The sequence below is a fragment of the Ictidomys tridecemlineatus genome, chromosome 1 (assembly GCF_052094955.1).
Source record: "Ictidomys tridecemlineatus isolate mIctTri1 chromosome 1, mIctTri1.hap1, whole genome shotgun sequence".
Classification (NCBI taxonomy): Eukaryota; Metazoa; Chordata; class Mammalia; order Rodentia; family Sciuridae; genus Ictidomys; species Ictidomys tridecemlineatus.
Genome location: NC_135477.1, coordinates 14,725,909 through 14,753,860, shown reverse-complemented (window position 1 = coordinate 14,753,860; position 27,952 = coordinate 14,725,909). Strand labels below are relative to the sequence as shown.

General features: G+C 45.5%; 1 protein-coding gene across 5 annotated transcripts in view; it reads right to left on the bottom strand.

Annotated features, from left to right (window-relative positions):
* Nucleotides 1-27,952, bottom strand: part of Ablim1 (actin binding LIM protein 1) — a 186,827-nt gene that overhangs the window by 74,394 nt on the left and 84,481 nt on the right. For all 5 annotated transcript variants that reach the window (XM_078045117.1, XM_078045070.1, XM_078045097.1 and 2 more), the window contains exons 5-6: nt 23,318-23,444; nt 21,836-21,929 (exon numbers count right to left, since the gene is read on the bottom strand). In XM_078045117.1, the coding sequence (XP_077901243.1) occupies nt 21,836-21,929; nt 23,318-23,444 (221 nt within the window). The remainder of the gene's footprint in view (nt 1-21,835; nt 21,930-23,317; nt 23,445-27,952) is intronic.

Below are 27,952 nucleotides of genomic sequence, written 5' to 3'. Positions count from 1 at the left end.
AAGGAAAGTTCCTCCTCCAGGGACCTTGAAGAGAGCATGGCCCTGCCCACAACCTGAGTTTAGACTTCTGGCCTCCAGAACTGTTGGGAAACATATTTCTGCTGTTTTGGGCCATCCTGTTTGTGGTGTTGTGTTATGCCAGTCCTAGCAAACACACTTGATTTGAGGCAAGTGTCACTTGTGACCAAAAGACATTATTGAAGAATTGGAAGAGAACAGACATTATTCCTTCATTTTAAAAAATTAAAAACGTTTTTCATCCAAATTCTCTGTTCAAAAACAAATAACAGCTGTGTCCTCAAACAATTAAAAACAGAGCACAATCCCAGCCACAATCATTTATTTTTGCATTAAAGTAACTTTCTCCTGAGAAATTATACAAATAGATGGCTTTGGTTATTCTAGCTTCAGACAAAGTTGGAAGCTCTTGGGAAAGAAAAATCAACGATTAGTGCTGATGAACTCGAGGGAAAGCCAGCCATATAGCTGGCAACTAGCAAACCAAAAACTCCCAAGGATTATAAAACAAAGTTTTTCTTCCTTCTGTTTCCTTTTCAACTCAAGTGTCAGATATGCAAACACTCTTCTCATTAGCATCTTACTTTGCAGAACTCAGGAAGAAAATTCCTAGAAGCCTGTGGTTCTGGCTGATGCCTTTCTATGACTCTCTCAGACTTGCAAATGACAAAAAGCAGATGTCATTCCTGGTACTTTGTTCTTCCTCAAAGAACAGGACAGCTTATTATAACAAGAATGAGGCTTCTGACCCTCTCCCTAACTAGGGGAGCAAAATCCTGAGAAGGAAAAGAGCGCCCTGATGTTTAGAGTGGGGGCATGTGAGTTGGACTGTGTCCCCCAGAGGCATGCCACCCTTAGCAGATGTAAGTAAGGCTGAAGATCCAGAGAGGAGGGCATCCTGGATTAGGGTAAAGGCTCAGTGCAGAGAAAACACGGGGAAGCTGGCCCCTGTGTAGACAAGGCGGAGACGGAAGGAATGGGCCTCCGAGCCAAGGAGCTCCAAGAACTGGCGACTACGAGCTGGGACAGAGGCCTGGAGCACTCTGCGGCACAGCCTCCAGGAGCCACCACCCCAATGACACCTTGATTTCAAACTCCCCCGGCCTGCAGAAATCAGAGAATACATTTCTGCTATTAAAAGCCACTGGATTATGGCAATTTGTCACCACAGCCCTGGGAAACAGACTGCATGGATCTCAAAGGGCAGGTGTGGGTATGTGGAGGAGACACTGCTTGCTCACTATGACCCGAATCCATAGCAACCAACACGGGACTTTGAAGATTTCACAAAAATTGCCTCATAATCAACCACGACATTAGACCCATGATTTAAAATCAACCATGATGTTAGACCCAAGATTTGTCTGAAACCTTCGTTGTCACGCAAAATCACTTACTGATCACCACTTGTATGCGCTGCTGTGCTGGCAGAAAGTCCAGCTGGGACAATCTTCCCTTTAGACACAGGATAACTGGAAAGGTTAAGGGGCCACCCAGGCACATGAGAGGACATGAGGTGAACAAGGTGTCACCGCTGCCTGCCACGACTTCCTTAGTCATGTTTTTACTCTTTTGTATTTGGGATGGGTTCTTGATGGAAGGTAAAGAATGAGACCACTATGTGGCAATTACCAAGAGTGTCCTCAGCCTCCAAGCATCAACAGTGAGTCACTGCCAAGGAAACACAAGAAAACGTAGGGCAACCTGCACAATATTGTCCAATATGTGAAAAGAGTGTCGGTCTTCCAATGTGTATTTGCACACAGGGGACAGGAGAAAGGCAAGGTGAAGAACTAGACATTGCGTATGATAAATGTGTGTGGCCAAACTCCATATTTATACAGACTTCTCTACAGGTCAGGGAGATCAGAGACCCAACACTCAACGAGAGCCATCTCTGAGGAATGGGGTCAGGAGTGAATGGGGAACGTCCACTCTTGCCTTATATCAGGCTCAGCACATTGTAGCCTATCGGCCAAATCTGGCCAACTTTGGTTTTTGTCAGTAAAGCTTTCCTCGATCATGGCCACGTCCACTCACTGACATGGTGTCTGTAGCTGCTTTGGCTCCATAAGAGCAGACTTGAGTATCTGTGACAGAGTGGTCCACAAAGCTGGAAATATCTGGCCATTTCAGAAGAAGGCTGCTGCCCGCCGCCTTGTGACCCTACACCATATACTTATTTGCTTATTCCTTTATTTGTTTATAATCATGTTACTTTTAAAAAATAACTTCTAGAAGTTTCTGCATGGATGGGGGTAGGGGGTCCTAGGCCAATCATTAGGAATTTCCTCAAAACAGTGGGAGGGAACCCAGGAGATTTTAGGAGGAGAGATCTACTCACCCCGGAAAGAGACAGTGTTCTGAAACAAAGATAGGAAATAAAGGTTTGAGCAAAACTGAACACACGCTGAATGCTCAGCACAGAGTCCCCACTCGATCCCCAGCATCATGCTTACACAGGATGGCTTTAACATCCCAAGAGACCTTTGGAGAGAGCTGCATTTACCTATAGAGTAAGCAGACAAGTAGCTGGAGAGGCCACTTGGGAAAGGGCACTGAGATGCTCCCAGGCCTACCTCTGGAGGTCTACCTCTGGTCTGCCGACCCATGGGCTGTGCCTTCTTAGACAAATCAGCTGTGCTTCTGGGTTTGAGTGTCCTTGACTCTCAGAGGGTTAGACTACATTAAATCTATGAAACTTTCCTACTTTGATGTTTCTAGGACCCCTGAGCAGGAATCGTCTTCACCACAAAGAAGTAGGTAAAGAAGAGATCTTTCTGGATGGTGGAAGGTCAAGCCTGGGAACTCGCCCTCAGAGTTGCAGCCCTTTCCCAGATTGTAGCCCATGTTGGTGTGAATGAGTTCAGCTTAAGCAAGACTCCAATGACAAGTGTCTCTGGCTGGGGTGGCCTGGGTGAAGGTTAAAGGCCTAATGCTCTCACCACCTAGTTAAATGGCAAATTGCCCGGCATACTCACTAGTGAGTATGTCCACGGCCAGAAAAGTCCCACTTTTGACTTTTAACACAGCTTCTCAAACGGCCTCACTGGATGTTGAGCTGTACTTACTAACAAAACATCTTACTCAAGGCTGGTTAAAGGTTCCGTTCACCACAGATTCCTTAATACGGGCCACGACTGAGCACTTCTCACTGGTCCTGCTCTAACGCTGGAGGCCTTTTGAATTTTTTTTTGACAATCATGAATAACACAGGGGCCCCACCTTCCTTCTTATCACACCTCCCTCCCAGAAAAAGTGAACCAACTAGGTTAGCCCCAAACCTGGGTGAAACTTGGTCAGGTGCCAAGGAAGGCTTAGACAGACCTGCCTGACAAGCTCGTGCCTCTGCTCTGCTGCAGTTCTCTCCAGGGCTGGTGCATGGGGGGATCCAAACTTGAGAGACTCAGACCCGACAAGCCAGCATGGGCTGTGGGCTCACTCACACCACTGCCAGGGCCCCCTTCAGACCATGAAGCCCCGGGGCGTGACCCACATAAGCAACTCCCACTTCAACTCTAGGAGAGGAGGGAAGTTTTAATCACCTTCACCCTGGCTCCAGAGTCAGAGCTCAGGCCAGCGTTGAGTGTTACATTTAGGTGTCAGCAGTGGTTCCTGACCTTGGCTGCTGACTTCAGCAATGGAGCATGCAACCAAATCACAAAGACTGGGGTCAAAGAGAAGCAGGCCACCAGCAGCACTTGGTTATGTTAAAAATACAGAAGAATGCTGATATGTTGAACATTTTCAGTTTTTTTCTTAGTCTTTTCTACTTAAAATTTCCAGCTATGGCTGCAGTGGGGTTTTACTTGGTATAAGCCATATGGGTTTTGAAGCAGAATAGCTGGATTCAAACCTTGGCCCTGCCAAAACCACCCCCAATGCCTTCAGGCAGGCTGCTCGGGTCTCAGTTGACTTATTTGCAAAACAAAGAAGACGAAAGTCATACTTGGCACACAGAGTTGGTTAAAGGACTTTGATGAGATAGGTCTATAGAGTACCACTGCCATAAGAGGAAAATAATGATTAGAACCATAAACACCCTTTATTAGAGATTTCTGTCCTCAGGAATGTACCATGCAGAGGGGTGGCTTAGACAGAACAAGAGACCAGAGCAGGATAAAGTGGCTGGTGTCATCCTAAGGCAAGGTTGGTATGGGGAGAGAATTATCCATAGACTTGGTGGGATTTAAAGGAGACTCACCCTTCCCATCCCTCCATCCATCTATCCACCACCTATGAGGGGTCTACATCTCTCCTATTAGAGCTCCCCACCCACCGTCACACCTGAAGCTACGTCAGCACCTGTCACAAGCTTATTTTCAATTTCAGATAGTGGGAAAGAAAATAAAACAGGGCCAGGGAACAGAAGCTGGGGATCAGGGACCTTCCAGGAAATGACAAAAGGGCCAAAGAGTGACAAGGATGCCAACATCTGGGGGAAGCATGTTCCAGGCAGAGAAAATGGCAAATGAAAGATCCCAGGTGGGAAAAGCAGGTGCCAAAGGGAGAGAAAGAGGCCAGCAGGGGAGGAATGAATGAGGCCAGGGATGGCAGAGGCCAAGTACCCAGTCTCAGAGGGCTGAGCCAAGACAAGGACCAAAGGCAAAACAAAAACCCAATCAAGTAACATTTTCCCTTTAAAACTCTTTGCGAAACACAAAGGAAACCTGGGAATCTACACCCCTTCCCCCTTAGGCCCTAAACTTTGTTATGTAAGAATCAATACCTTTTATCTGCTGCCAGACCAGATACATTTGGCATCCTCAACAAGCTGCCAAAACAAAGCAGAAAGCTGGCTAAGCCTCTGTTAGAGGATGTTCTGAGCTTTCCAAAACACATTTCTCTATCTTTTCAAGTCTGTTTATTTAGACAAGGTATATGGATACAAGCTCAGATGCAAGGAGCCAGCTGCCCAGGACCAAAACAATCTCAGAAAATGATTATTCAGCAGTCAGGAAAGATAAAAGCAGTCTTAAGCATAAGCAAGTATTTCTGCTTCATCTAATGTTTATAAGGGGGGGAATAAAAAGAAGACCCCAATGTGAACCAGGAGGACAGGGATCTGTATTTGCTGAAAACACTCTGGGTTTGGTGAACAACAGAAGCAATGGGGTCTACATCTGCCCTATCAGAGCTCCCCACCCAGCGTCACACCTGAAGCCTCTCTACCTCCAGGCGTAGGGAAGCCTTGAGTCCCAGGGAAGACCTGAATAAAGCCACCAGCTTCCTTTGGTTTTAGTTACTTATTTTCTCTTGACTTTAAAAATCAACGACTCCAGAGGCCACACAGCTGAGCACAATAATATCAGTCTCTCACTAGCCTTCATGAAAATGGTTGCCTAGGTTCCCTTCACCTAGGTTCCATTTCAGGGACCTGAATACTGTTTTTGTTGGAACCACCAACTCTTCCTTTGGGCCTGAGCAGGTGTCTGAAGGGTGACCTTCTTACTCCACCCCAGCTCACCCTAACATTGGCCATTTTCTGAACACGTGTCCCATGAAGAGTCATGAAGTTTGACTATGCGGGCACAGACCACTTATTACCTTGGTCCCAATCACCCTTCCCCATTCCCTAAGTCACCCTGCATCTTTATGCTGTAAATATGCCCACACCCCATCCTCAGGGAGGCAGACTTGAGGCTTGGGCCTCCCCCTCCTCACTAGGCTGTCCTGAAAATAAACTCTCTGTTGCAGATCATGGTATGTTGCTGATTGGCATTCGGGGTGGCAAAGCCTCGTTGGATAAAAGACTCATGTGCTCCACGGCCTGGCTCTGCTTAGAAACACGAGCTGGGATCCATTTGTGAACTGAAGCATGAGATGATCTTTGACTGCTTCACCTCTTATTATAGCATCTTTACATCCCACAGTGTCCAGGGAAGTGCTACGTTCAAATCATATGCTCCTCTGCATGCCCTTCTCCCCCAGAAGTGGGGCTCAGAAACAGAGTCTTTGTAGAAGTGCCATTCTGATCTCTAGCGGTGATACTCCTCACCTGAGACTTAATACCAGAACACACTGGGACTAAATGAGGGGTGTGGTCACTTCTGACCTTAAGCTCTTTGCTATGGCTAATTTTCTTAAAAGCAAAGAGGTTGTGATGCTTTGCTTTTGGGTATGCTCTTTATCTTATTAAAACCAGAAGGCAGCATTAGCCTGTGGGGTTTTAAAGTAATGGAAATTTCATTTCTGAGCCTCAGGAAGAAAAATGTATGCAGCTTTCCCCCTCCCAAATTCTATAAGCCACAGACCTACTTCTCCGGTGACCTCTGGCAGCCCCTGAAACACTAAAACCCGCCTGGAGCGGGACTGATTTGTTCTTCTGGAAAAAAATACACAGAACACACTACATGGATGTGGCCTAGGCCGGGGCCGGGGCTCAGGAAACAATACCACAGGGTACCAATGCTTTTGGCATGCAGAGTATTTTAATCTCAAGGGTATTAGATGGCCTCAGAAGTAAAGTCTCCCTGATCTTCTGCTCTCCTATCCGTCGCCCCTCCTCCATACCCCCTCCCCTCCCCAGTGAGCTAGAGAAACTAGAAGTCCTCTCCTCCCCTCCCCAGTGAGCTAGAGAAACTAGAAACAAGCCATAAAACCTAGGCATATTACCCCAAACTCCTCTGTCCTTTCTGCATAGGAACTGGCCATGAAGAAATCTGATAATAGTTCACAATACCCTGTTCCAGAGGAGTCTTGCCCTATACTCAGGAGGAAGGAATGCTACAAAGAGAGGCCAAGAAGAATGTGAACAGACAAGCCTTGTTGGTTTCCCTTTCCGTCTACCATTAGAACAGCTGTCCATTCTTCAACAAACCAAAGTATGAAGACAGATATTTTCTCCTGGGTCTTCAGGTCTTCATTTTGAAGACATCTGTGTCATGTTAAACTTTGATGAAATAAAGTTGTCAATCTGCCTTGTTATAGGAGTGCTGTCTGGATGAGGAAAGACACCACTCACATCTGCCTGCCCCAAAACATGGACCCTTCTAGTAGACCAAACTCCCAGGTGGTCTTTTCATGGGAATCATTGACGCTCATCTGTTTATTCATCAGCTACAGTATGTATAAGCACCGTGCTACACCCTTGGGGAAAATAGACCTAGAATACGAATGTTCTCTATACTCATAGATCTTAAGTCTAGGGAACAAGGGGTGAACTTTAATAATGAGGAAATATTTCTAAGAGAACACCCAGTACATGACACATTGGTATTCTGAGTGGAGGTAAACAGAAGATTTGCTTTGCAATCAAAAGCAGAAACCACAACTCTTTGATAATACCATGGGCCAGTCCAGCATTGTTATTAAGAAGAGACGCCAACAAGCCAAGCCATTTCCTGATACGTTCAGGCAGCTCCCTGTACCAGCTGGGCTTGAGTCTCTTCTCTACAACCCTGTGCCTCGTCTTGGTCAGGTAGCAGCTCCTGAAATCATGGCACGCAGAGCACCATGTTTGTTCATGGAGAAATCCCATGAAAAAGTATCAGACACAACTTCTCTTTATCAGAGACAACTATTTTATGAGATCATAAATATAAGCTTTCAAAATTCACATGAGACTAAAAAAAGAAATAAAGCAAAAAAAAAGCAACGTAGGACTAGTTGAAATGTATTGTTTCAGATATTTTAGGCCAGTATTTGTTTACTATGACTTCCTTCATTTTCTAACTTTGAGAGCAAACAGTGCATATGCTAAAGGTAGAAGAAAAAAATGGAAAAAAATTCCACCCACTGATTTGTTATCTATGAATCAGAAAAGGGCTATGAATAGTTAATTTTATTGGCAAGTTCCAATTCCCAAACAACCTGAAGAGTTTGAGACCCAGTGGGACAGACGGTGGGGAAAAAGAAAAAAAAACATTCATCTGTAAATTCCAAAACAAAATAGAATAACGAGTGTGCCCAGACTCACACCCCACCCACATATCAAAAGCCTCTATTTGCAGAATGAATAAGTTATGGAGTAATTGTTTGCTTTAACGTATGAGTTTCTTTCCTTTTTTAAATAGCTCATTCCCAGGATGTACTTTAGATATTCAACTCAGAGAAGTTTGACATCTCTACAACCACAGCACTTTATAAAATAAGGCCAATAGAGCCCTTGAGGGGAAAGGAGAGGAACATACATCCAGAATAGTTCTCTCATCCGCCCTTTCACCCCCACCCCAAGATGTGATTGCCAGCCAAAGCAGAAAATAAAAACCAAGACCAAGACGATCAGGCCAAAATATTTGTCCTGCTGCTTTCCTTGGACTCTGCACAAGTCTGGCATTGCTCCCCTCCCTCCCCTCCCCCAGGGCTGCTGTTGGCTGGAAGATGGATTCTCTAGAGCAGCGAATCTCACCCAGGGGCCATTTGCCCCTGGGAGCCTTTGGCAATGCTGGAGACTTTTCAGGTGGGTGCAGCTGGGCAGGGGGAAGTGCTCCTGTCCTCTGGCGCCTGGAGAGCAGGGATGCCACTGAAATCATTCAGGACAGAGGGTTACTCTGTCCAAAATGTCAATCAATAATGCAGAAGTTGAGAAACCTTGGTCTACAGGAGGTAAAAATCTATAAAAGGACTTCCTTCTAGAACCAGGATGCAAGAACTGTGTTCCGACTGCTCTTTTCTTTGAGATGATAGTGCAGTTGGGAGGGAAAACGCTGCAGCCCTGTTGCCATAATGTGATGTTCTCTGTGCCCCCAAGGGTTAAACTCACTGGCATCTAAATTGCGACCCACTTAAATACATTGGAACATAACTTTCATTCATAGTGCTACCACAAGAGCTCCGCAAGGCCTCACGCATAGCTTTAAAAGTCTTCTCAAAAGTAATTTATAGTTACCAGCCATGGCGAATTCATTTACTCTATAAGTACAATCATGACCCAACAAGCCTTTTGATCCACTATAGAAGGGCAACAATTACACTTTAATTAGTTATTTTTCACTTACTTGTCAAGACCTGTTTGTATAATCGAAATAACTTCACATCCTCTTAACATTCCTCATGAGACCTTGGGAGAGAACAGACTCAGACTGTCTCTGAAAACTCTAATCTCAGTTAAGTGGTAGGTGAAGCAGCTGTAGTGGCCACGCTCCTGCTAGGATTTGAACAAATCGTAAATCTATTTCTTTCACAGTTGGGATGATTTTCTATTTCTTTTTTAGTACTAGCATAGCATACTTTAAACAATCCCACACACACACACACACACACACAAAAAAAAAAAAAAAAACAACTAAACTTCAGAGCATGGCTGGATTAGTAACTAGGTTTTTAGGAAAACTATTTTCATCATAAAGACCAGAATCTCTAGATTTCTTTCCTTACATACCCAAAGGTGTAAGAGAGTCCATAGTCAAGCTCTTTTAAATTGTAACTGCAACAAAACATGAAGAAAACCTATTGTGCTTCCTCATTTTCATTCATAGGGAACTTAAAAAAAGAACAAAACTCACACATTTATAGTAACAGAGAAATCTACTCAGTGCCTGTGCCATTTTCACGACCAAATTCTCCAAACATGACTCTAAAGTCTTCTTTAGTCTCAAAAGTAAATTCCAAAGAGCTCTAAAAAACCACAACCAAAACAAACAAACCCAAAGTCTGAAAACCACTCTCCCTTTTTGGTCTTCGGAATAAAAGTTTGAAAAACACAAACCAGTTTAAAAAGTCAATACCCTACGCCTCTCAGTAAAATAACCTGTCTTGCCAGCTCTTCAGGAATGCAACAACGAATAAAAGCTCTGTGGTCCATTCTGTATCATCAGAAAAACAGAAAGTGTAAGTAAAATGTATTTCAAGGCAATTAAAGTAGTCTGTGTCACCACTGTCCAGCCATCCACATGTGGAGGACTCCAGTGGCCTCTGATGTCTCCCAGAAAGCAGGAGGGGCGGGGGGACAAAAAAGGACGTCTCTCTTGCCAAGCACAGGACACCTTATCAATGCCCACTTTACCTTATGCCAGGGCTCCTTTGCTTCCAATTCTGTCCCTCAGCTGTACTGAGCAGAGAACTCCTCTGGGCTTCAGACTCGGAGACGGCAAAGAGGCTTGGGAAAAGCCAGACCTCAGCCCGGCAGACTGAGGTTCCTGCCTGCCTGGGTTACATCCCAGGCTTCTCTGCAAAGCTAGGCTAAGGCAATGTGCATCACCCCAGAGACGCACACCGGAAACAAGAACAGTGTGCGGCAGGCACACTCTCTCAACGCCTCCTCTGCTCGCTTCACTTACTAGTTAAACACACCAGCAACCACTATGGGCCAGTCCATGTTCTCAAAAAAGGAGGGGGGTAGATATTCCTTTTTAAAAATGCAGGTGAGGAAAGTACCATTTTTTCACATCTGCTTACAATTATCTGCATTGTCAATCTGACAGTAATTGTCTGAGGGAGAGGCTTGCATGGAAACTAGGTTTTCATGCTTTTTAAGATTCTTTGCTGAGTTTGAGGTGATGGAAAGGTGCACAGCTATCCAACAGCCTGCAGGCTGCCTCCTCTCCCAAGCCACTGCCTTTGGGACACACATATGGGACCCCTGTTGTAAAAGTGTAGTAAAACTGAGTTCAACTTTGACTTGCATTTGCTACTTCAGAATTTTTATATTATTCTGTAGTACTATTTGAGGGAAATGTTGTTTAAAAAAGAGACTTACCAAGTTTCATTCATATGTTTGTACATTTCATACTGTGCTCTTTTATTGCAGGATACTTAACTATGTTCCATGCATTTTACACATATTTCCTCATTTTCAACTGAACTATTCTGCAGAAGTCACAGATGAACTGGTGACAGAAGGTGAAGCCACAGGCTCTGTGTGTGTTAGAACAGAGAGGAGGGGCCAGAACCTTTTACTCTAATAACATGGCCTCTTTTTATGTACTGTTTCTTAAAACTAGGGCAAGATTCTGTGACAACTGTGGTCCTTTTCAACAGGACTAAGTTGATTTAAGGAAGTTTTCAGAGAAATTCTTTGCCCATAAATATCTGCTAATCCAAAGACTCTTTTATGTATGTGTAATCTCTCTAAGCTGGTCTGGAAATGATCCCAAACGCTGTTGAAGAAATGTGAGGGTTTTTGCGGTGCTTCTAAAATGAAGAGGAAGGGGAAATGGGTGTACATTATGATAATTATAGGGATGTTAATGAAATTTCTAGGACATCTTTCTTCTGAGGAATCAAAAAATCTCCATTCAGGTGCCTTCATCGTACTTTGGCAGTGCCAGATTCTCAAAGGGGCATGTGTGGGTTTCTCTACCCCAGAATCCTGCAAACCAGGCTGGCAAGTTACATGCAGATTTCCTAGGCTCCAGCCTGGAACCCCTGAATCTCTGGGGTGAAGTCTGGGAATCCATCCTTCATTATTTTAAAACATGAGTAACTTTTGATTGCAACAGGAACACTTAATAGGACCTCTATTGCCTCACAGAAGTGCACATGGTACTTGCAAGTTACATGCAGATTTCCTAGGCTCCAGCCTGGAACCCCTGAATCTCTGGGGTGAAGTCTGTGGTCAATCAAGTAGGCTTCACGCTGCACTGGAAACCCACACTACACAAGATGGTTCTCATGCACAATGGCTTTAGGACCCCAGCCTCAGATCCAGTGGGGGGATCAGAGACAGTACCTCTGACCTCTGTAATCTTAGCACCTCCTGTTTAAGACATGAGCAGGGAGCCAGATGTTTGTCAGGGGTGTGAAGAAATCCCTCATGAAAGAAAACTGGGAGGGGCTGAGGCTGTGGCTCAGTGGTAGAGCACTTGCCTAGCATGTGTGAGGCACTGGGTTCAATTCTCAGCACCACAGAATATAAGTAAATGAATAAAATAAAGGTCTATACATCTAAAAAAAATATTAAAGAAAAAAACTGGGAAACTCAACTGGGATGGTAGTCACATGGCTAGAAGTAACTCTGGCCTTAGAGTCAGACTCATCCTTACCCATCTGTATGCTTTTCCTATCAGCCTATATTTGGGTCATCAATTACTCATTCAGATTTCTCTTAACCACCTCTATGACTTCTGGGATAGGGAGAGAGAAGATGGGCATCTTCAAGTTTACCAAGCAAATCTCCACATTTATGAAAAATCACCAGCACATGGAATTAACACCTTCAAGGAACCTGCAGTTGGACAATCTTTGGTGAGCATCAATGAGCTGTCTTTCCATGGGCAGGCCTCTGGGCATGTGTGTGGACGCAACTTGGGGAAGAAAGGAAAAATAACTAACTAGGCAGAGATCTGTTGGAGGTGATAGAAATGTTCTAAAATTGGGTTGTGATGTTGGACGCACAACTCTAAACTTACCAAAGATCACAGAACCAGACACGTAATACAGGCAAATTTTAGGGTATGCAAATAAAGCTGATATCCATCACAGGGGTAGTTGCCCAAAACAGGGACTCTGTGCTAGGGTTAAGGTTCAAGGAGCTGGAGAGCAGGAGCTGAGAGTCCTCTTCCTTGTCATCCTGATCACCGGTGGAGGTCCTCTCATGGCAAACGTGCCTGACATCATCCAGCACAATCCAACAGAACAGCACTAATCCTCCAGCAATTTACACCTCAACAGATTACTTAGGTGGATGCCACAAGAGACATAAACAGATAGGAAAGAGCCATGTGGTATTTATTTCCTATGTGAATGAAAGAAACAGGTATTTAGTGGAGTGATGAGAAATGTAAGAGTATGTGAATCTTTAAACGTTTTGGGGTTCAAGGCCATTGCAAAAATTCATAATGGGAAGAAAAACTGTTGATCAATACATCTTTATTTAGCAGCTTCTGAATGCCTGATGAAAAGTCATGGTGAAACAATGGTAGATCGAATTTATGGGCACGAATGAATGCATGTGAACGTCCCAAGTGATGTAACTTGAGGAATTTTCAAATCAAAGCATCAACATGCCTGCAACTTGTGCATTTGAAAACTTCACAAACAACCACATCAGAGAGCAACTTCCACACAGGAAGTTGTAAGCTTATTTAAACAATCAGGCCTTGACAAAACTTGTTTCTTTGTTTATAAATGAAGGAAATGGGGGGAAAACATTTTTTTTTTTGAGGCCTGGTATGCTAGACACTATCTCGGATGACTCACTTCCTATCTGATTGAAGCCCATAAGAGGTAAGTCTAATTGTCCCCATTTTACAGCTGAGGATGCTGAGGCTCAGAGTCTGAGCAACTTGTTGAGGATGACTCAGCTCCAGGTGGCTCTAGCACCTCTCCTGGCATGTCTGACTATGTCCCAGCTTTCCATTCACCACCGTTCTCTTCCTCCACCCTACCATGAAGCCTCAGCAAGCTCCAAAATCCAGATTCTGTTTCCAAGTTGCCTGCTGCTTTGCATTTTGCTACAGAGCCATTAAAGCAGTTTGTCAGCAGTTTGCAAGGGCAGTCCAAAAGTTTGCTTCTGGGGAGGAATCACTGTCCCAGTCCATCTCTGCTGGGCCCCAGCCCAAGCCTTCTTCCCCCTGGCTAGCTGGCAAGCCACGAGCAGGCCCATCTGCTGGAACTGGCACACTGTCCTCCACAAGGTGGGAAGCCCGAGGTCCAGGAGCCAGCACATTCAGGGGTAAAGCAGAGGGGGAGGGAGCCTATTCCTAGTATCAGAGTAGGAGGCCAGCGCCGGCTGTCAGGGTCCCAGGGACCCAATGCTCCCATTTCTCCTGGAGCACTTGTCACCACTCCTGGAGCAGACCGTGCCCAGAATAGAAACCGTGCTGGTGACCTCTGGATGGTGCCACTTTTCAACACTGATTCCCAAGTTGAACACTCATGGCAAGAGTCCAGGTGGACATAAGCAGAAGGGTAGGCGGAGCTGAGGTGGCCCGAGAGGCCACCTTCCACATGAGTTACCATGAACCCAAAAGCTAGAGGGGACCGAGGGGGCCACTGTGGTTAGCCAAATGCCCAGCAGACCCCAAGTGTTCCCTCTGTCTCTTTAGCCTCCACCGGCCAGGTGAGCAGATCCAAGTGAATTAGCAGAAATCTCTTGCAAATAGAGAATGGGCCCTGGTGAAACCTCACAATTCAATTTACCTCATAATTAAACTAATATTACATCAGTCTATAGTGGGAAATGTTTTTATAAGGATTTTTAAGTTTAAAACCTGTTGATGTGGAGCAGAAAATAACTCCTTATTAGAAGCCTGCAATTAAACCAAGCTGTAGGATCAAACCGCATGTTTAAAATCAAAGAAACAAGGTAGGAAGCAAGTTCAACTGATCCAACTCTCTGAAGTTAAACAACGCTGAAAAACAAAACATCTTTTTAAGTCAAGATAAATACAAATTTTTTTAAAACTGTCATTTCCGGATAAGAAAGCCTTTCCATTTGTGCTGACAGGAAATGGGGTGATTTTTTTTTCCAGAAATATCAACTCTCTACTGCTTGTGAACAGTCTTCTGTTACTCTGGCAACACGTTTCCTTTGTTGTTAAAGTAAGAGAAAGTGGGCAACTTTGGGGGAATCAGATTTTCCTCGTGGCTCACTGTGTCAATGCACTATGCCCAACTGGGCCAATTTCCAGTCTGTTGACTGTAGAAGGGACAAAATGTTAGCTCAAGGTTATTCTTCACAAATAAGAGGGCACAACTAATACATCGCAAACCATATGTTGAGTTTAAACCTGAGGACACTTTCGGGACTGGGAATATCTTACATTAATCAAGTCACACTCTATAATCAAGGGCACAGTCCTGTACAACGGCAAGAGAACAAAAGTTTCCCCATCCACAAAAACAAAGAACCTGGCAATAAATGAAGACATTTACTGACCTGGATAAGATCCTCACTGATCTTATGCCTATAGGTCAAACTCTCAAGGACTGGGGGGGGGGGAGGGGAGGGGAGAGTGCTCACCTGACTGTTCACCATGCCAGGGGTTTTACTTGTTTGTTTTTTCAAGGCCCACAGCCCTATGAGGCAATGGTCAGTATTATTTTACAAATAAGGAAAGAGAACACCAGGATCCCCACTCTCCATCATCTTGCATATCTTTGTATAGATAGATACTTAAATTGAGATACAACCTACAATCATAAAATTCACCCTGATAGACAATTCAGCAATTTTTAATATGCCAAAGAGTTATGAAACCATAGCTGTCTAGTTCTAGACTATTTTATCACTAAAAAAGCAAAAACAACAACAACAACAACAAAACATACATACCCACCCATCAGCAATCATTCCCCTCTCTTTCCCCTGCCCCCCATAGTCTGGCGACCATTAATCTTTCTATGTCTACACATTTGCCTATCCTAAACATTTCATGCAAACACCATTGTATGACATGTGACCTTTTATGTCTTCTTTCACTTTGCAGAAATTTTTCAGAGTTCATCACATAGCATGAATTAGTGCTTCATTCCTTTAATTGGCTGAATGACTTCCATTATATGGACATACCACCTTCTGCTTAACTCACATTTAAAACAAAACCACAGAGAGCAGAGGTGCATGCCTGTAGTCCCAGCTACAAAGGAGGCTGAGGCCCAGAAATTTGAGACCAGCCTGAGTAACATATAGAGACCCTGTCTCAGAAACTAAACAAACCTGAAACCATGTCTCCAGTTCAAACTATTCAGTGATAGTGTGAAACAAGAAAAGGTGGACAGTGTTTCCATATCAGTCCTGCCTCACAGGATCTTCCTGACCATCCATGGAACTATGGAGAGTCCTAGACTACATGTCTATCCTGAGACGTCATCATCCTTCATCAATGTTCTCCAAGGACAACTGATAAAGGCGGCAAGATAGCAGGAGGTCTGACTCCATAGAAATTCTCCATAGCAACCACAAGCAAAGTCACTGATCTTCAGTGACATCTTAACACTAGTAAACCAACCCAGCAACAAATGTTTATTGTCCTGGGGATAGGTATAATAGACCACTAATGAGATGGGGCTTTTCCTTTCCACCAGGAATGGAAAATTTGGGTCCTTCATCAAGTCACACTGGGAGACAAATTATTTTTTCTGCAAGGATTATTGCCAGGAAGATCCCAAAGCTGTGTGTGTGCACATGTGCACGTGTCCCTACCTCGTGTCCCTACCTTCTGAGAATCGGGAGACCTATTTTCTAATTTCGTTCTGTCACTAATTAGCTCCAGAATTCCCGGCACTCGGTGTCTTCATCTATAAATGGAGGTCAGTTGTAATGGCCTTGACCACTTTATAGGCCTGCTGTGAGAGTTAAACATTTAAGAGATCACTTAGAAATGTTCAAAATATTTTACAAAATCAAGATATTGAGGTGGTTCACTGTCCACTGAGGCATAGAACAAATAAAACAACACAACTGAAACACTTGATTCTCCAACCCACCCCCCCGCAGGGTTCTCAAAAATATTTGCATCTACAATTAAGAGGAAGAGAATATGAATTTGTTTGAGCACAGTGAGATGGAAGAACACAATTCATTTTCTGCAGGGGTGTGGGCCACGATTCTTACTTTGTATTTGTATGATACACACACGCACAAAAAAAAAAAAAAAAAAAACAAGAAAAGAGGGTGTTAACATTTCAGCCTGTCTTTTGCAAATCAAATCTTCCATGGTGACAAAAAAGGAGTGAATGTCATGCAAGTGCCGTGCGTGGGATCGCCCATGTTCTTCTCACTAGTTAATAAGTTAGCCCAGGCCAAATATGGCCATTGCAACAAATGCATGCTTGAAATACCTGCACCAAAAGGAAGGAAGGGAACCAGGCCTCCCATTTATAATGTGAATTAGTTTCACAGGAACATCACAAACCTTTGGCCTGGGGCTTTGTGAAAAAGCATTTTTTAAAAAAAAATCAGTTGAAAAAGCAAAACAAAATAAAGCCACCCATTTTTAATCCCTCAGAGAGTCTAGGGAAAGGATCTGGCTGGATCCTGTTGCGATTCCACTTCCTACACTCCAGGAGGCCAGCAGGTGTAAGTCCTCTTCAGGCTAACAGGCACAGAGAGGCCAGGGGCCTGGCGCCTGAAGGAACAGGCCTGAAGGGCTCTCTGGGGGACTTTCCCAAACTCATTGGACGGCCTCTTTCTTCTGGGGGTGGGAGGGGTGGGCAGGGGGATAGGCACCAGAGAGCTCAGGGCCCAAGGAAACACCCACCACAAAGACAGGCAGGGCCAGCCCTTCTGGAAAGACCAGATGCGGAGGGTTGGGAAGAGGGAAAGGGAAAGGCCCCGAGACCCAGGAAGGAAAGCAGAGTCCCCTTCGCTCCTCTTGGTCAGAATGCAGACACTTCAACTGCCCTTTGTCCTTGTCCTTCCAGAAGAGAGAGAAAAGACAGCCTGCAGCTGCTCAGGGGGACACCACTCTGCAGAGGGGACAATGGGTGAGGGCATTCATCTTGAAAGAATCAGGAGTGCGGGTGACATAGGGCCCCTGGGGGATGGGGACTGTGCAAGAGATCAGGAGAAAGCCCAAGCCACCCTCAGGCTGCTTGGAGGACACCCCACACTTGGGGAAGGGGTGAAACCCTTTTCTTTACTCTTAAGACTTTTGTTTTCCATTTAACTTCTTTTTTCCTTCTTTTTCCTTCCTGCCTTCATTCTGGATCTATCTGTTGCTGTTTCTTTCTTTGGGAAGCTGCAGGTAACAATCTGTACCTGGGAAGGAAATCTGCTGGAGTAAAGGGTCACCTAGGGCCATCCACCAGAGACAAGGAAATTTGTACCAAAGGGATGCCCCCATGTCCACTGACATCTGTGACTTAATCTGAAGTCACACTTAATCTTTCAAGCAGAAGGGAGATGGGAGAAGGGAAGGAGGGAGAAGGAAGGGGAGGGAAGGTTTTTTTCAAAGCGTTCAAAGAAGGGATGGAGAAAGGACGCTATCAGCAAGTATCTCATACTAATTTGTTTCTGGACTTCTTAATTAAGCTATAAACAACTTCAGAATGCTCCTGAATTTATAGATTAATTAGCAAAATCTTTTAAAGAAGTGCCATTTATAGCAAGATCTCCCTAAAAGAGAATCTTGCTACTGAAAACAAAACTGAAAGCAAATGATAATAAAGCTAAAATCTGAGTGCGGGCTAGCTGCTGGGTGTTAGAGATCAGTTTCCAGAAAATATCTCCAAAAAGAAAAGGATAATTGGCTCTGAGCCTTAGACACAAGATAAGGAAAACTAAAAACTCAGATCCGCAGAATCAAAGAGACTTTAGGAGTCAAGCAGCCCGAGTCCTGGATGAACGTGTATATTTTAATGTTTGTGATCAAGGAAAAGAAAATGGAGGCTCAAGGAAGTTGAGAGGATTGACCAAGGTCCCCCAGCCGTTGAGTTCCAGGGCCAAGTGCAGATCTCTGGTTCCCAGCACTGGGAAGCCCTTCTCATGAAGCCACATGGTCCTCAGGCCCCCCAGCTCTCCAGGATGACAAGATGTGTGGGCTTTACAGCTATGAAGGAGCAACAGAGATGAGAGCAGGATGGAGCTTCAAAAGTCACACGCCAGTCCCTCTCCCTGTGGATGAAGACTGTCCCAAAGAGGCTGCAGGACCTGCCAAAAGTACTTAGGAGTCAGACACAGCTCAGGCCAGGAGCTTCTCGCCCCAGAGGCCCTGTGCCCTCTCCCCTTCTCAAAGCTCCCTCAGGTGTCCAGTGGAACTTCAGTGAAACCACACCCAGAGGGGCTCTAGTGCGCCCTTGATCCTTCGTGAGTGTTCAACTAAAAGGGAAGCTGAGCTCAGGCCTCCCAGCGCCGACACTTAGGTGGAAAGGTTGAATGGCGACCCTTTTTCCCCCAAAGATATGTCTACCCCAAATCTCTGGGACCTGAGAGTGCCAATTTACTTAGGAAAAGGGTCTTTACAAGTGAGATTAAGCTAAAGATCTTGAGAAGTAGTAGACATGCTGGGTGGTCAGGGTGAGCCCTCCGTCCAGTGACAAGTGTCCTTCTAGAAGAAGGCAGAGGAGACACAGCAGAGGTGACTCAGAGAAGCAGCCATGTGAGGATGGAGGTAAGAGTGGAGGATCCAGCCACAAGCCAAGGGATGCCGCGAGCCACCAGAAGCTGGAGGAAGCAAGGAAGGGTCCTTTCTAGCCCTTCGGAGACTGTGTGATCTACCACGCAGCCTGCGCAGTGGTTTCATTAATGAGGTTCTAGGCATAAAGTTAGTTAGAAGAGATCGAAATAAAAATACAGACTCAATTACCTTATTTCTATTGCTAGGTCTGAGACGGCTCCCCTCTGGTTCTCTCCTCCAACTGCCCAGCAGGGCAGCAGGGATTACTCAGGGCTAGCAGGAGAGAGAGAGCGAGCACGCCGGGGATCAGCCTTTTATTGGGGAACAAGAGATTCAGGGGAGAATTCCATCCAATGAAGGTTGAGGGGGGGCTGCACTCCAAGGTCAGGGTTAGTGATTGGGTCCCCGGGGTCAGTGGTCAGGCACACCCCCACACGGATGGGCTCTCTCATCAGGAAAGGGCCGGGAAAAACTTCGACTTTTGCCAAAGTGCCTCAGACCCTTAACGGGAGCCACCCAATCACGTGTTAGAATGGCTTCCCACAGTGTGACCCCAGGGCACCTTGATTTTGGATGTCTAGACTCCAGGACTCAGAATAAATTCCTGCTGTTTGAAGTCATCATCATTTCAGCAAACACCAGAAACTGAAAAACTGATCATCTCTGTGGATAAAATAAATGAAAAAGACACAAACAAGGTCCACAGTATTTGCAACTGATTCACAATCACAGTGGTTCACCAACAACCGGGTCAGAGAACAAGGCATGGAGGGAAGTGGAGTGTGTGGACACTAATCCTGCGTCCCCCCACCCCACCCCGCCCCGCCTCTGATCTCGCAGTGACCAAACCCAGCTGACTCACAAGAAGTCACATGGTGGTGTGCTAACTCTGCAGGACCTTGTTCTAGATCACACGCCCATCCGAGCAGCGCCTGCTGGGTGGACCCTGAGTCTCAGCCTGAACGTGCAAACTGCTCCCAAACGGCCAGACTCTGAAGGCATTTGGGAAAGTCTCCAGGCCTTAAACCCCACAAAGCAGCTTCCAGTGAAGGAACCCGAAGCCAATTTGGGAAGAGGCCTTTGCCGCCCCAGTAAACACTGTACTACTTGGGCCTCCAGGGAGACGACAGAGTAAGCAGAGATTTCTTCAAAATGTCATGTTCTTGGATCTCACTTTATTTTAAATGCTCCTTCCCACAGCTGTTGAATTAAATCTGAAAGCAAACAACACACACAGATACACACACCCAGCCCTTGTGCCCCAACTCTTTCTGGGGAACACAGATCCCTGTGTGGATTAGAGATGGCTGACTTGCTCTGTGCTCTCTACAAACATGGCGCTCTCAAATTCAGGCACTGTGCTGCTCGGGGTCTTCTTGCCCCTTCCTAAGGCTGAACATCTGGGAAATTGTTTTATTATTGTTCTTTTAAAATGAAATTTCCCAGTTGCTCCCAACTCAACAGGTTTACTCAGTCTTACACAAGAGACGAAACTCGGGAACCCCAAGGGAGATTCGGTGAGGCCCCACTTAAGCACCTCCTTAGATGAGCGCTCAGGGGCTCTACAGACAGATGAGAGACAGACTCAGGGGAGGACCAGTCACTGCACTTGGAGTACTGACTGTGATCGGACCACTTGGACTTCAGTAAGGTGGGTTACAGCACCTTCTCCAATAGCCTTGCAGGGCTTGTTCCTCCTCTTCAACCAAAACCCTAGTCTCAAAATGTCCTTGGGCCAAGCATTAAGTTTCACGGGAGAGACTGTGAGTCCTCCTCCCACCTCACCAGGTGTGGGTATGGGGGTCCAGTCTCACAGGCACTCCTGCACTGACTTCTGGGCCCTGACTTCTACAGAAGTCTCACTTGCCCCCCTTCTCTGCACTCTTCTCAGCCTTTTTTTTTTTTTTTTTTAATTTGAGGTGACATTCACTTGGCCTAAAATCAAACACATTAAAGTGAACAATCAGGAGACAGCAGCTCAGAAACACCTCAGGGGCTCCCTGGATATGTGTCCTGTGTCTCTGAAATATACCCTACTGGGAAGTTTGGACATGGTTAGATGGATTCCGGGCCCTGGTGCTGAAGGAGGAGGTGACAAGCTGCAGGACCAGTCTGTCCTCCCCCCAGCTGCTGGGCTTCCTAACCCGGCCCCACTCAGCACACCTTCTGCACCTTGGAATATGGGTGACACGGGAGGTGATCTTGACTTTTCCATGGGACCTGGTTGACGCCCCACAGGCCTGGGAGAAGTGGGGCAGTACTGCCTCTGAACTCTGGCCCAGAAGCCCGTGTGCTGGCCCAGGAGGAGCCTGGCTCAGCCCATAGGCAGACACTGGGGAGCAGCTGGCCGGCTCAAAGCAGTCACACCTGAACTTGACAGACTTCAGCTTAGCCCCAGCCACAGGTGGCTCTGGGTCACACAGGATGTGGGTTTCTAAGGGTGGGGAAGTCAACACCTTCAACTCTCACCCACCCTTTCTTAGCCCTGATTCTGAACCTCTGCTTCCTGGGTCTGTGTACTTACACACACACACACACACACACACACACATACAGATATACATATGTACCCACATGACTCTAACACCCTCTTCATTTCCTCTTCTAACTTCCAAAAATAAAGAGTCTTTTTCATTTCTACAGTCTCTATCATTCTTTTTCCCCCCTTCAAATTCTCCATCATTCCAATTTTCCAATGAGCATTTGGTAGAAATTGTCCTCAAGGACAGCACAGCCCATGGATTCTCTGACAGTCACCTGCAACTACTTTTCTTCCGTCAGAGGTGAAGGCAAAGAGAAAAGGAGGCTTTCTCTAGTGTTTCTGAGGACGCTGAGGAAATGGCGGTGGCTTTGAGGGGAGCTCTCCTGTCACTTACCTCCAGGACTTTCCCTGTGATAAACTGTTGACAAGCTTCACATTTCACACCAAAGAGCCCCTGGTAGTCCTTTTCACAGTATGGGGCGCCATCCCTGCAAGACAAAAGTGTGTTCAGCTCCCAAGAAGAGGTGACCAGAGCCACAGATGGGGGAGGACACTGAAGTCACCTTTCCCTGAGCCCTCTCCACAGAACGGGGGTAGAACGTACCAGAACTTGTTTATGCCTCACCCAGCTTCCACCTGCCTGGGGACCTGGCCAGACATGACCACTGTCACAGACTGGAAAGCTGCCCATCTCCAGGCCACACAGGAGGAGGCCCACCCCCACTGCTGGTTCCCGGAGGGTTTCAGAACTAACCAGCAGAAGACCCAGGATCCTCCCCTTTCACCGGCAGCCCAGACCAGCTTCAGAGGTGAGCTCAGTGCTGTCTGCCTCTGTGGGGACCCGGGTGCACCTTCTCTCCCCACACCCCTTCCTTGGGCTCACAGGCCTGACGAAGCCACCCAGCAACCTCCAGATTCCGTTTCCTCAGCTCTCAGGAGGCCTGAGAACCCAGGACCCTTTCCAGGGACCTCAGAGCATAATGAACATGTCATTTTCAGCTTCATCTAGCATGAGAGAGTGAAAAAGCACCCTCTAGAGAGCCGAGCTGCCCAGCCTGCCCACCCTGCCCAGCCTGCCCAGCCTGCCCAGCCTGCAATGTTGACTGAAAGAAGCTCGACTCTTCTCTGGTCTTCCTTGGCCGAGCACCGCCATCCACCCTGAAATTCTTTATTCTAATGAGGGTGTTTCTGCTGGAACTCAGGTCCACTATGAAACTAGATTTCCAAGGTAAAAGACCACAGCTGCTTTTTTGTTTCACTATATTTTTTCAACTAAATTTATTAATTTTTCTGAGTGGGTGATTTCATGTGGGAGAGGAAATTTTTAAAGGGCATATAAAGATATAGAACGGCAAGTTTTGTCATTGCAGGGTGCATTAAAAGCTGCCACCACCCACACTCCACTTACTTCCTCGACCCTAGCTATCATCCACAAGACCTCTGACTCAAAATGAACTGGCTTCCTGGGCTGGTTTGACACTGGTCTACGGAGCCCAGTGTCTAGGCTGCATGTGCTTTGGGGGAGTCTACACATAAGCTCAAAGGAGGAGGAGAAAGTCTTACTAGTTCCACATGGGACAAAAAAAAAGAAAAAAGGGAAATTATTAGATGCTTAATTGGTTATGACATAGGGTGTACTATTACGTCAGCTTTGGAATGATTAGACAATTGATAGTCATTTAGTTTATAGCAGCCAGATTATGGCAAAATAACAAAATTATTTCTTAAAGTTTTACAGCAAAAAGTTCATAACAATTATGGGATGTGAATGTGCTTCATTTGGTCTGAGGAGGAAAGGCCCCCGGCAGGGTCTGCACAGCACCCACAATGGCCCATCCCCACTCCAAGGACCCGCACACCCCCGGCCCAGTCTTACTTGCTGATGTACTCCCCAGTGAGGACCTTCCCGCAGGACTTGCATTTGAAGCACCCCAAGTGCCACTGCTTGTCTAGTGCCAACAGCGCCTGCCCATTCTTGATGTCTCTTCCGCAGCCAGCGCAGTCTAGAAGAGAGCACAGCCAGTGGTCAGCACGCATTTCCTTTGCCAAAGCCAAGCATGCAGGCTTCTGGACCCCAGCGTATACCCCTCAACCCTGTTGCTAGGCAGGTAAACACCATATTATTCCATTTTCCTTCCCTGCACATAATCTTCCCCAGGACACCTCACAGGACCCACCCTCCTACAGCAAGGCAGCTGCTGGAACCTCTGTGGATCCAAGTGGATGAGATCCTTCATCTGTTTTATTTCCTGGGGGGTTAAGTACCCTCTGAGCTCCAGCTGGACCAGAGAATATTTAATTATAGTGTCTTGGCTGTGATTTGAAGAGAGCCCGCACAGGCCTTTATTGATTGAGAGCACAAGGGAGTAGCTGAGCACAGCAGGTTGGTTCCCTCACTCAACATGGCGTGTGGATTCCTGGAACGCGGCCCACAGCTCTCACTTTTGTAAATGGGAGACGACTTCCTTAACAACCTCAACCAGCCTCTCAATGACTCGTGATCATCGATTAAATGACTCTTAATTCCTTAGCTTTCACTCATCCTTGGCAGGTTCCCGAAAAGCAGAGAGGAGAACGCAGAGTGTGGGCGCTGGAGTTGGAGAGCCAGGTCCTGCACTCGGCTCTGCTGCTTGTCTACGTGACCAGGCAAGCCATTTGCCTTTTGAAGCCTTGTTTCCTGATAGGAAAGTGGAGATGCTACTGGCACCCACCTCAAGCCTCTGATGAGGATTCAATGGTTGCCACATTCAAAATGGCCCTATAAACATTTGCTATTATTATAGTTGCCATTATTATTTTGATTATGAAATACTTCATTGGGTTAGGGAAGTGTTTTTAAAAAAAACATAAGAATGTAAATGGCTACACACAGTCTAAATCCATGTACCCAAGAAAATAAGTGCCAGCAATTGTCCATGAAGTCCCCACTTACATACAGGACCCATAGAGGGACCCAACAAGGCCACTAGTGGCCACATTTGGAACGAGATCGAGACCAGGCCCCTCAGTGCACAAAGTGATCAAACAACCCCCTCTTCTGACCACAGCTGTGACTGCTGCTCCTTTACCAAAGATGCTTCCAGCCCTATTTGACTCTCTCCTGGAGAAATTCAGGATACCCCAGCACCCACCTGCTCCTGATTCTTGATAACACCCATCCCAGCCCTGCTCCCACTCCCTGGAATCTCCCTGTAGTAACCAGCACAAGTCCAAATCCTGGAGTCTTCTCTTCAAACTCCAACCATGGTGTGTAATTCATCTCTCCCAGCTGCAGTGAGTTAAGTAAACCTGTGTTTTGGTATTTTTTTTTTTAATCTCAGGTGTGTGTCTGGTGATCTTGTAGCATAGTGTTAACATTGTTTGAGACCCAGAAACTTTAGGGCTAAGATTTTATTCTAAACATATTTTTGCAAGAGTGTGTGTATTTCTGTGTATGTGTTCCCTATAGCATTTTGTAACAAAAATTGAATTATAGTCTATATTGACATCAATGAGGGACCCACTAAATTAATCACAGCACAACCAACAATGGAATATTAAGTGCTGCTAGTATGAATGAGGTAGGTTTAGCCAGGTGTGGTGTTCCACGCCTATAATCCTAGCGGCTTGGCAGGCTGAGGCAGGAGGATCAAGAGTTCAAAGCCAGTCTCAGCAAAAAGTAAGGCACTAAACAACTCAGTGAGACCCTGTCTCTAAATAAAAATACAAAATAGGGCTGGGGATGTGGTTCAGTGGTTGAGTGCCCCTGAGTTCAATCCCTGGTACCAAAAAAAAAAAAAAAAAAAAGAATGAGGTAGGTTTATGTGTAGTATGTGTAGATGTGGGACTTTCAAAATAGATCAAGTGAGGAAAGCAATCTGTACAATAGTGCTCATGGCATAAGCTCATGCATAGAAAAATAGTAAAGGGTCTGCATGCTTACCCAGAATAGAACATGCATGGGGGAAAAGCAAGACCTTCTTAAGAAACTTCCCTCTGTGGAGAGGGACCAGACTTTACTTCACATCTTCTGTGATACACAAATTGTTTTTTAACCATGAGAATATTAAAAACAACAACAAAAAAGCATGAGGTTAAAAATGTCAATTCTGAGTATTATAGATAGAATTTCTTAGAGCACAGCCTGTTACACACTGAGCGTATATTACACAAAAAACTAAGTATTTTTTTAAAGTACAGTTTATGTGTATCCCCATATCTCATCAAAAATATAAAGGAATCTCACATGTGGCAGTTTATTATCAAGAAAAAATGGAAGGCCACAATATTTATTTAAAAATACAATTTTCACTGGGCACGGTGGTGTGCACCAGTAATCCAAGTGGCTCAGGAGGCTGAGGCAGGAGGATCAAGAGTTCAAAGTGAGCCTCAGCAAAAGCAAGGCACTAAGCAACTCAGTGAGACCTTATCTCTAAATAAAAATACAAAATTGAGGGGCTGGGGTTATGGCTCAGCAGTAGAGAGCTTGCCTCGCACGTGCAAGGCCCTGGGTTCAATCCTCAGCACCACATAAAAATAAATAAATAAAATAAAAAAGGAATGGGGATGTGGATCAGTGGTTGAGTGCCCCTGAGTTCAATCCCTGGTACCAAAAAAAAAAATTTTTTTTTGAAGAGTAGGAGCACAGTATAGACTTAGAATGCATTGATGATTAATAAAGAAATAGACTTTTCAGAGCAGTTTTAGGTTCACAGAAAAACTGAGCAGCAGAAGGTATAGAGATTTCCTATATTCCACTTGCCACCATAAACTTGCCCCCCCCTTACCAGAATGGTACACTTGTTATCACTGCAGAGCATATACTGACACATGATTATCAGCCAGAGCCCACAGTTGACCTTAGCATTGTGGACGTTCTGTTTAGACAAGTTTGTGATTCATATACAGTATTATAGCATCATATAGAAGAATTTCACCTATACATACTGTGCACCGCCTGCTCGTCCCTTCCTCCCACCTTCCCCGGCAACCACTGAACTTTTTACTATCTCCATAATTTTGCCTCTTCCTAGATGAAACAGTTTTAGTTCAATTGAATTGAATTTTTTTTTACGCATCTCATTAGATAATTCCCACTAGGTGGCAGCGAAGATTTAAATACTAAGAAAAACGCCATGTAACAGAATTTTTTAAGGAAGAAATAAACTTGAGAGATATTTTTCCAGCTCTACAAATGAAGGCTGTTGGGTTCAGCAAGGCTGACAGAGTGGTTTGAGGTCTCCACCTACATGAGCAGAGAAGTCTAGGGAGATGGTTGCTGGATTAGGGCTTGGGCTTTGGTGTGGGAAGACTTGGGTCATTTACTCCCTCTGACCTGTCATTTCTTCATCTGCAAAATGCTGACAATAGCAGCTACTTGCTGGGAAGAAGCAGCGAGATCATCACTGTAAAGTGCTTCGCAAGCACAAGGCTTGGTACTACACATATACTCAACAGGTCTTCCCCTGCTTCCTGACTCTAGTCAAGCACCTTGGCACCCAGGCATTCTGGAGCTATGCAAGAAGAACAATTGGAGAACAAGGACCACCAAGATATTCTTCCCCGAGGGCTGCTATGGATCAGGAAGGGCTCTGTGAACATGGTACCAATCCTAGTCAAAACGCCTTGCAGACGGGAAGCCCTTGACCTTACAGGTGGTGTCTATACCACTCAGACCCTCTGAGCCATGCCCATTATCAAAGGCAGGCATTTGGAGGATGCTTAATAGAGAAATATTCACACAGTGCTGAATGCTTAAAACCAGACAGCCAAGCTGGGCTGGAAGAGGAGGCTGGGGCAAAGCTTCCTCCATCCCAAACTTTATGACACAAGCAAATCAACAAAGACTGCCTCCTAGATAAGAAAAAACCACCCGCGTGAGCTGGTCCCCGTTTTCCAGTGTATTCCACCAAGGCTGCCCATTCCCTCTGGACAAAGCCACAGTTTCCCTTGGGGCAGCCTGAAGTCCTGCTGGGCAAAGGGTAAAAGATGGAGAGATAAAGAGCGCACTGGATGGTTCACTTCTTCCATGCTCGCTCCAATTGAGTTCCTTTATAAAGAACAAAAAGTCCTACTCTCTATCTGCATGTTTTTCAGCTGTTGAGAAAATTGTTTCCACATCACTGAAGCAGCTGCTGATAAATATAGAAAGCTGGTGATTGGCACTGGAATTACTGTCAAAGTCAGAAATAGGTGAATATGGAGCAGCATCAGGGAAACAAAATCCACTAGTGACAGCCAGTGTTCTGGAAAAAAAGGGAAAACAACAACACAAAAAAGAGCCTTAAACTCTGCCTCAAGCCCTACTCTTGGCACCAAAGCCAGAGCAAAGTAGGGATTTGGCTACTTACGTTCAAGTTCAACTCACATCCAAGTACACACCTGGTTCCATACTTTTATCATTTTGTTCAAAGGCCATAAATATCATTATTAATAAGGATCCTGCCTGTCTGCCTTAATCTTTCTAATACTTTTTGGCAGAGGCCCATGGACACCTGGGTTTCAAAAGTATTTGAGCTGAAGAAAGGGACAT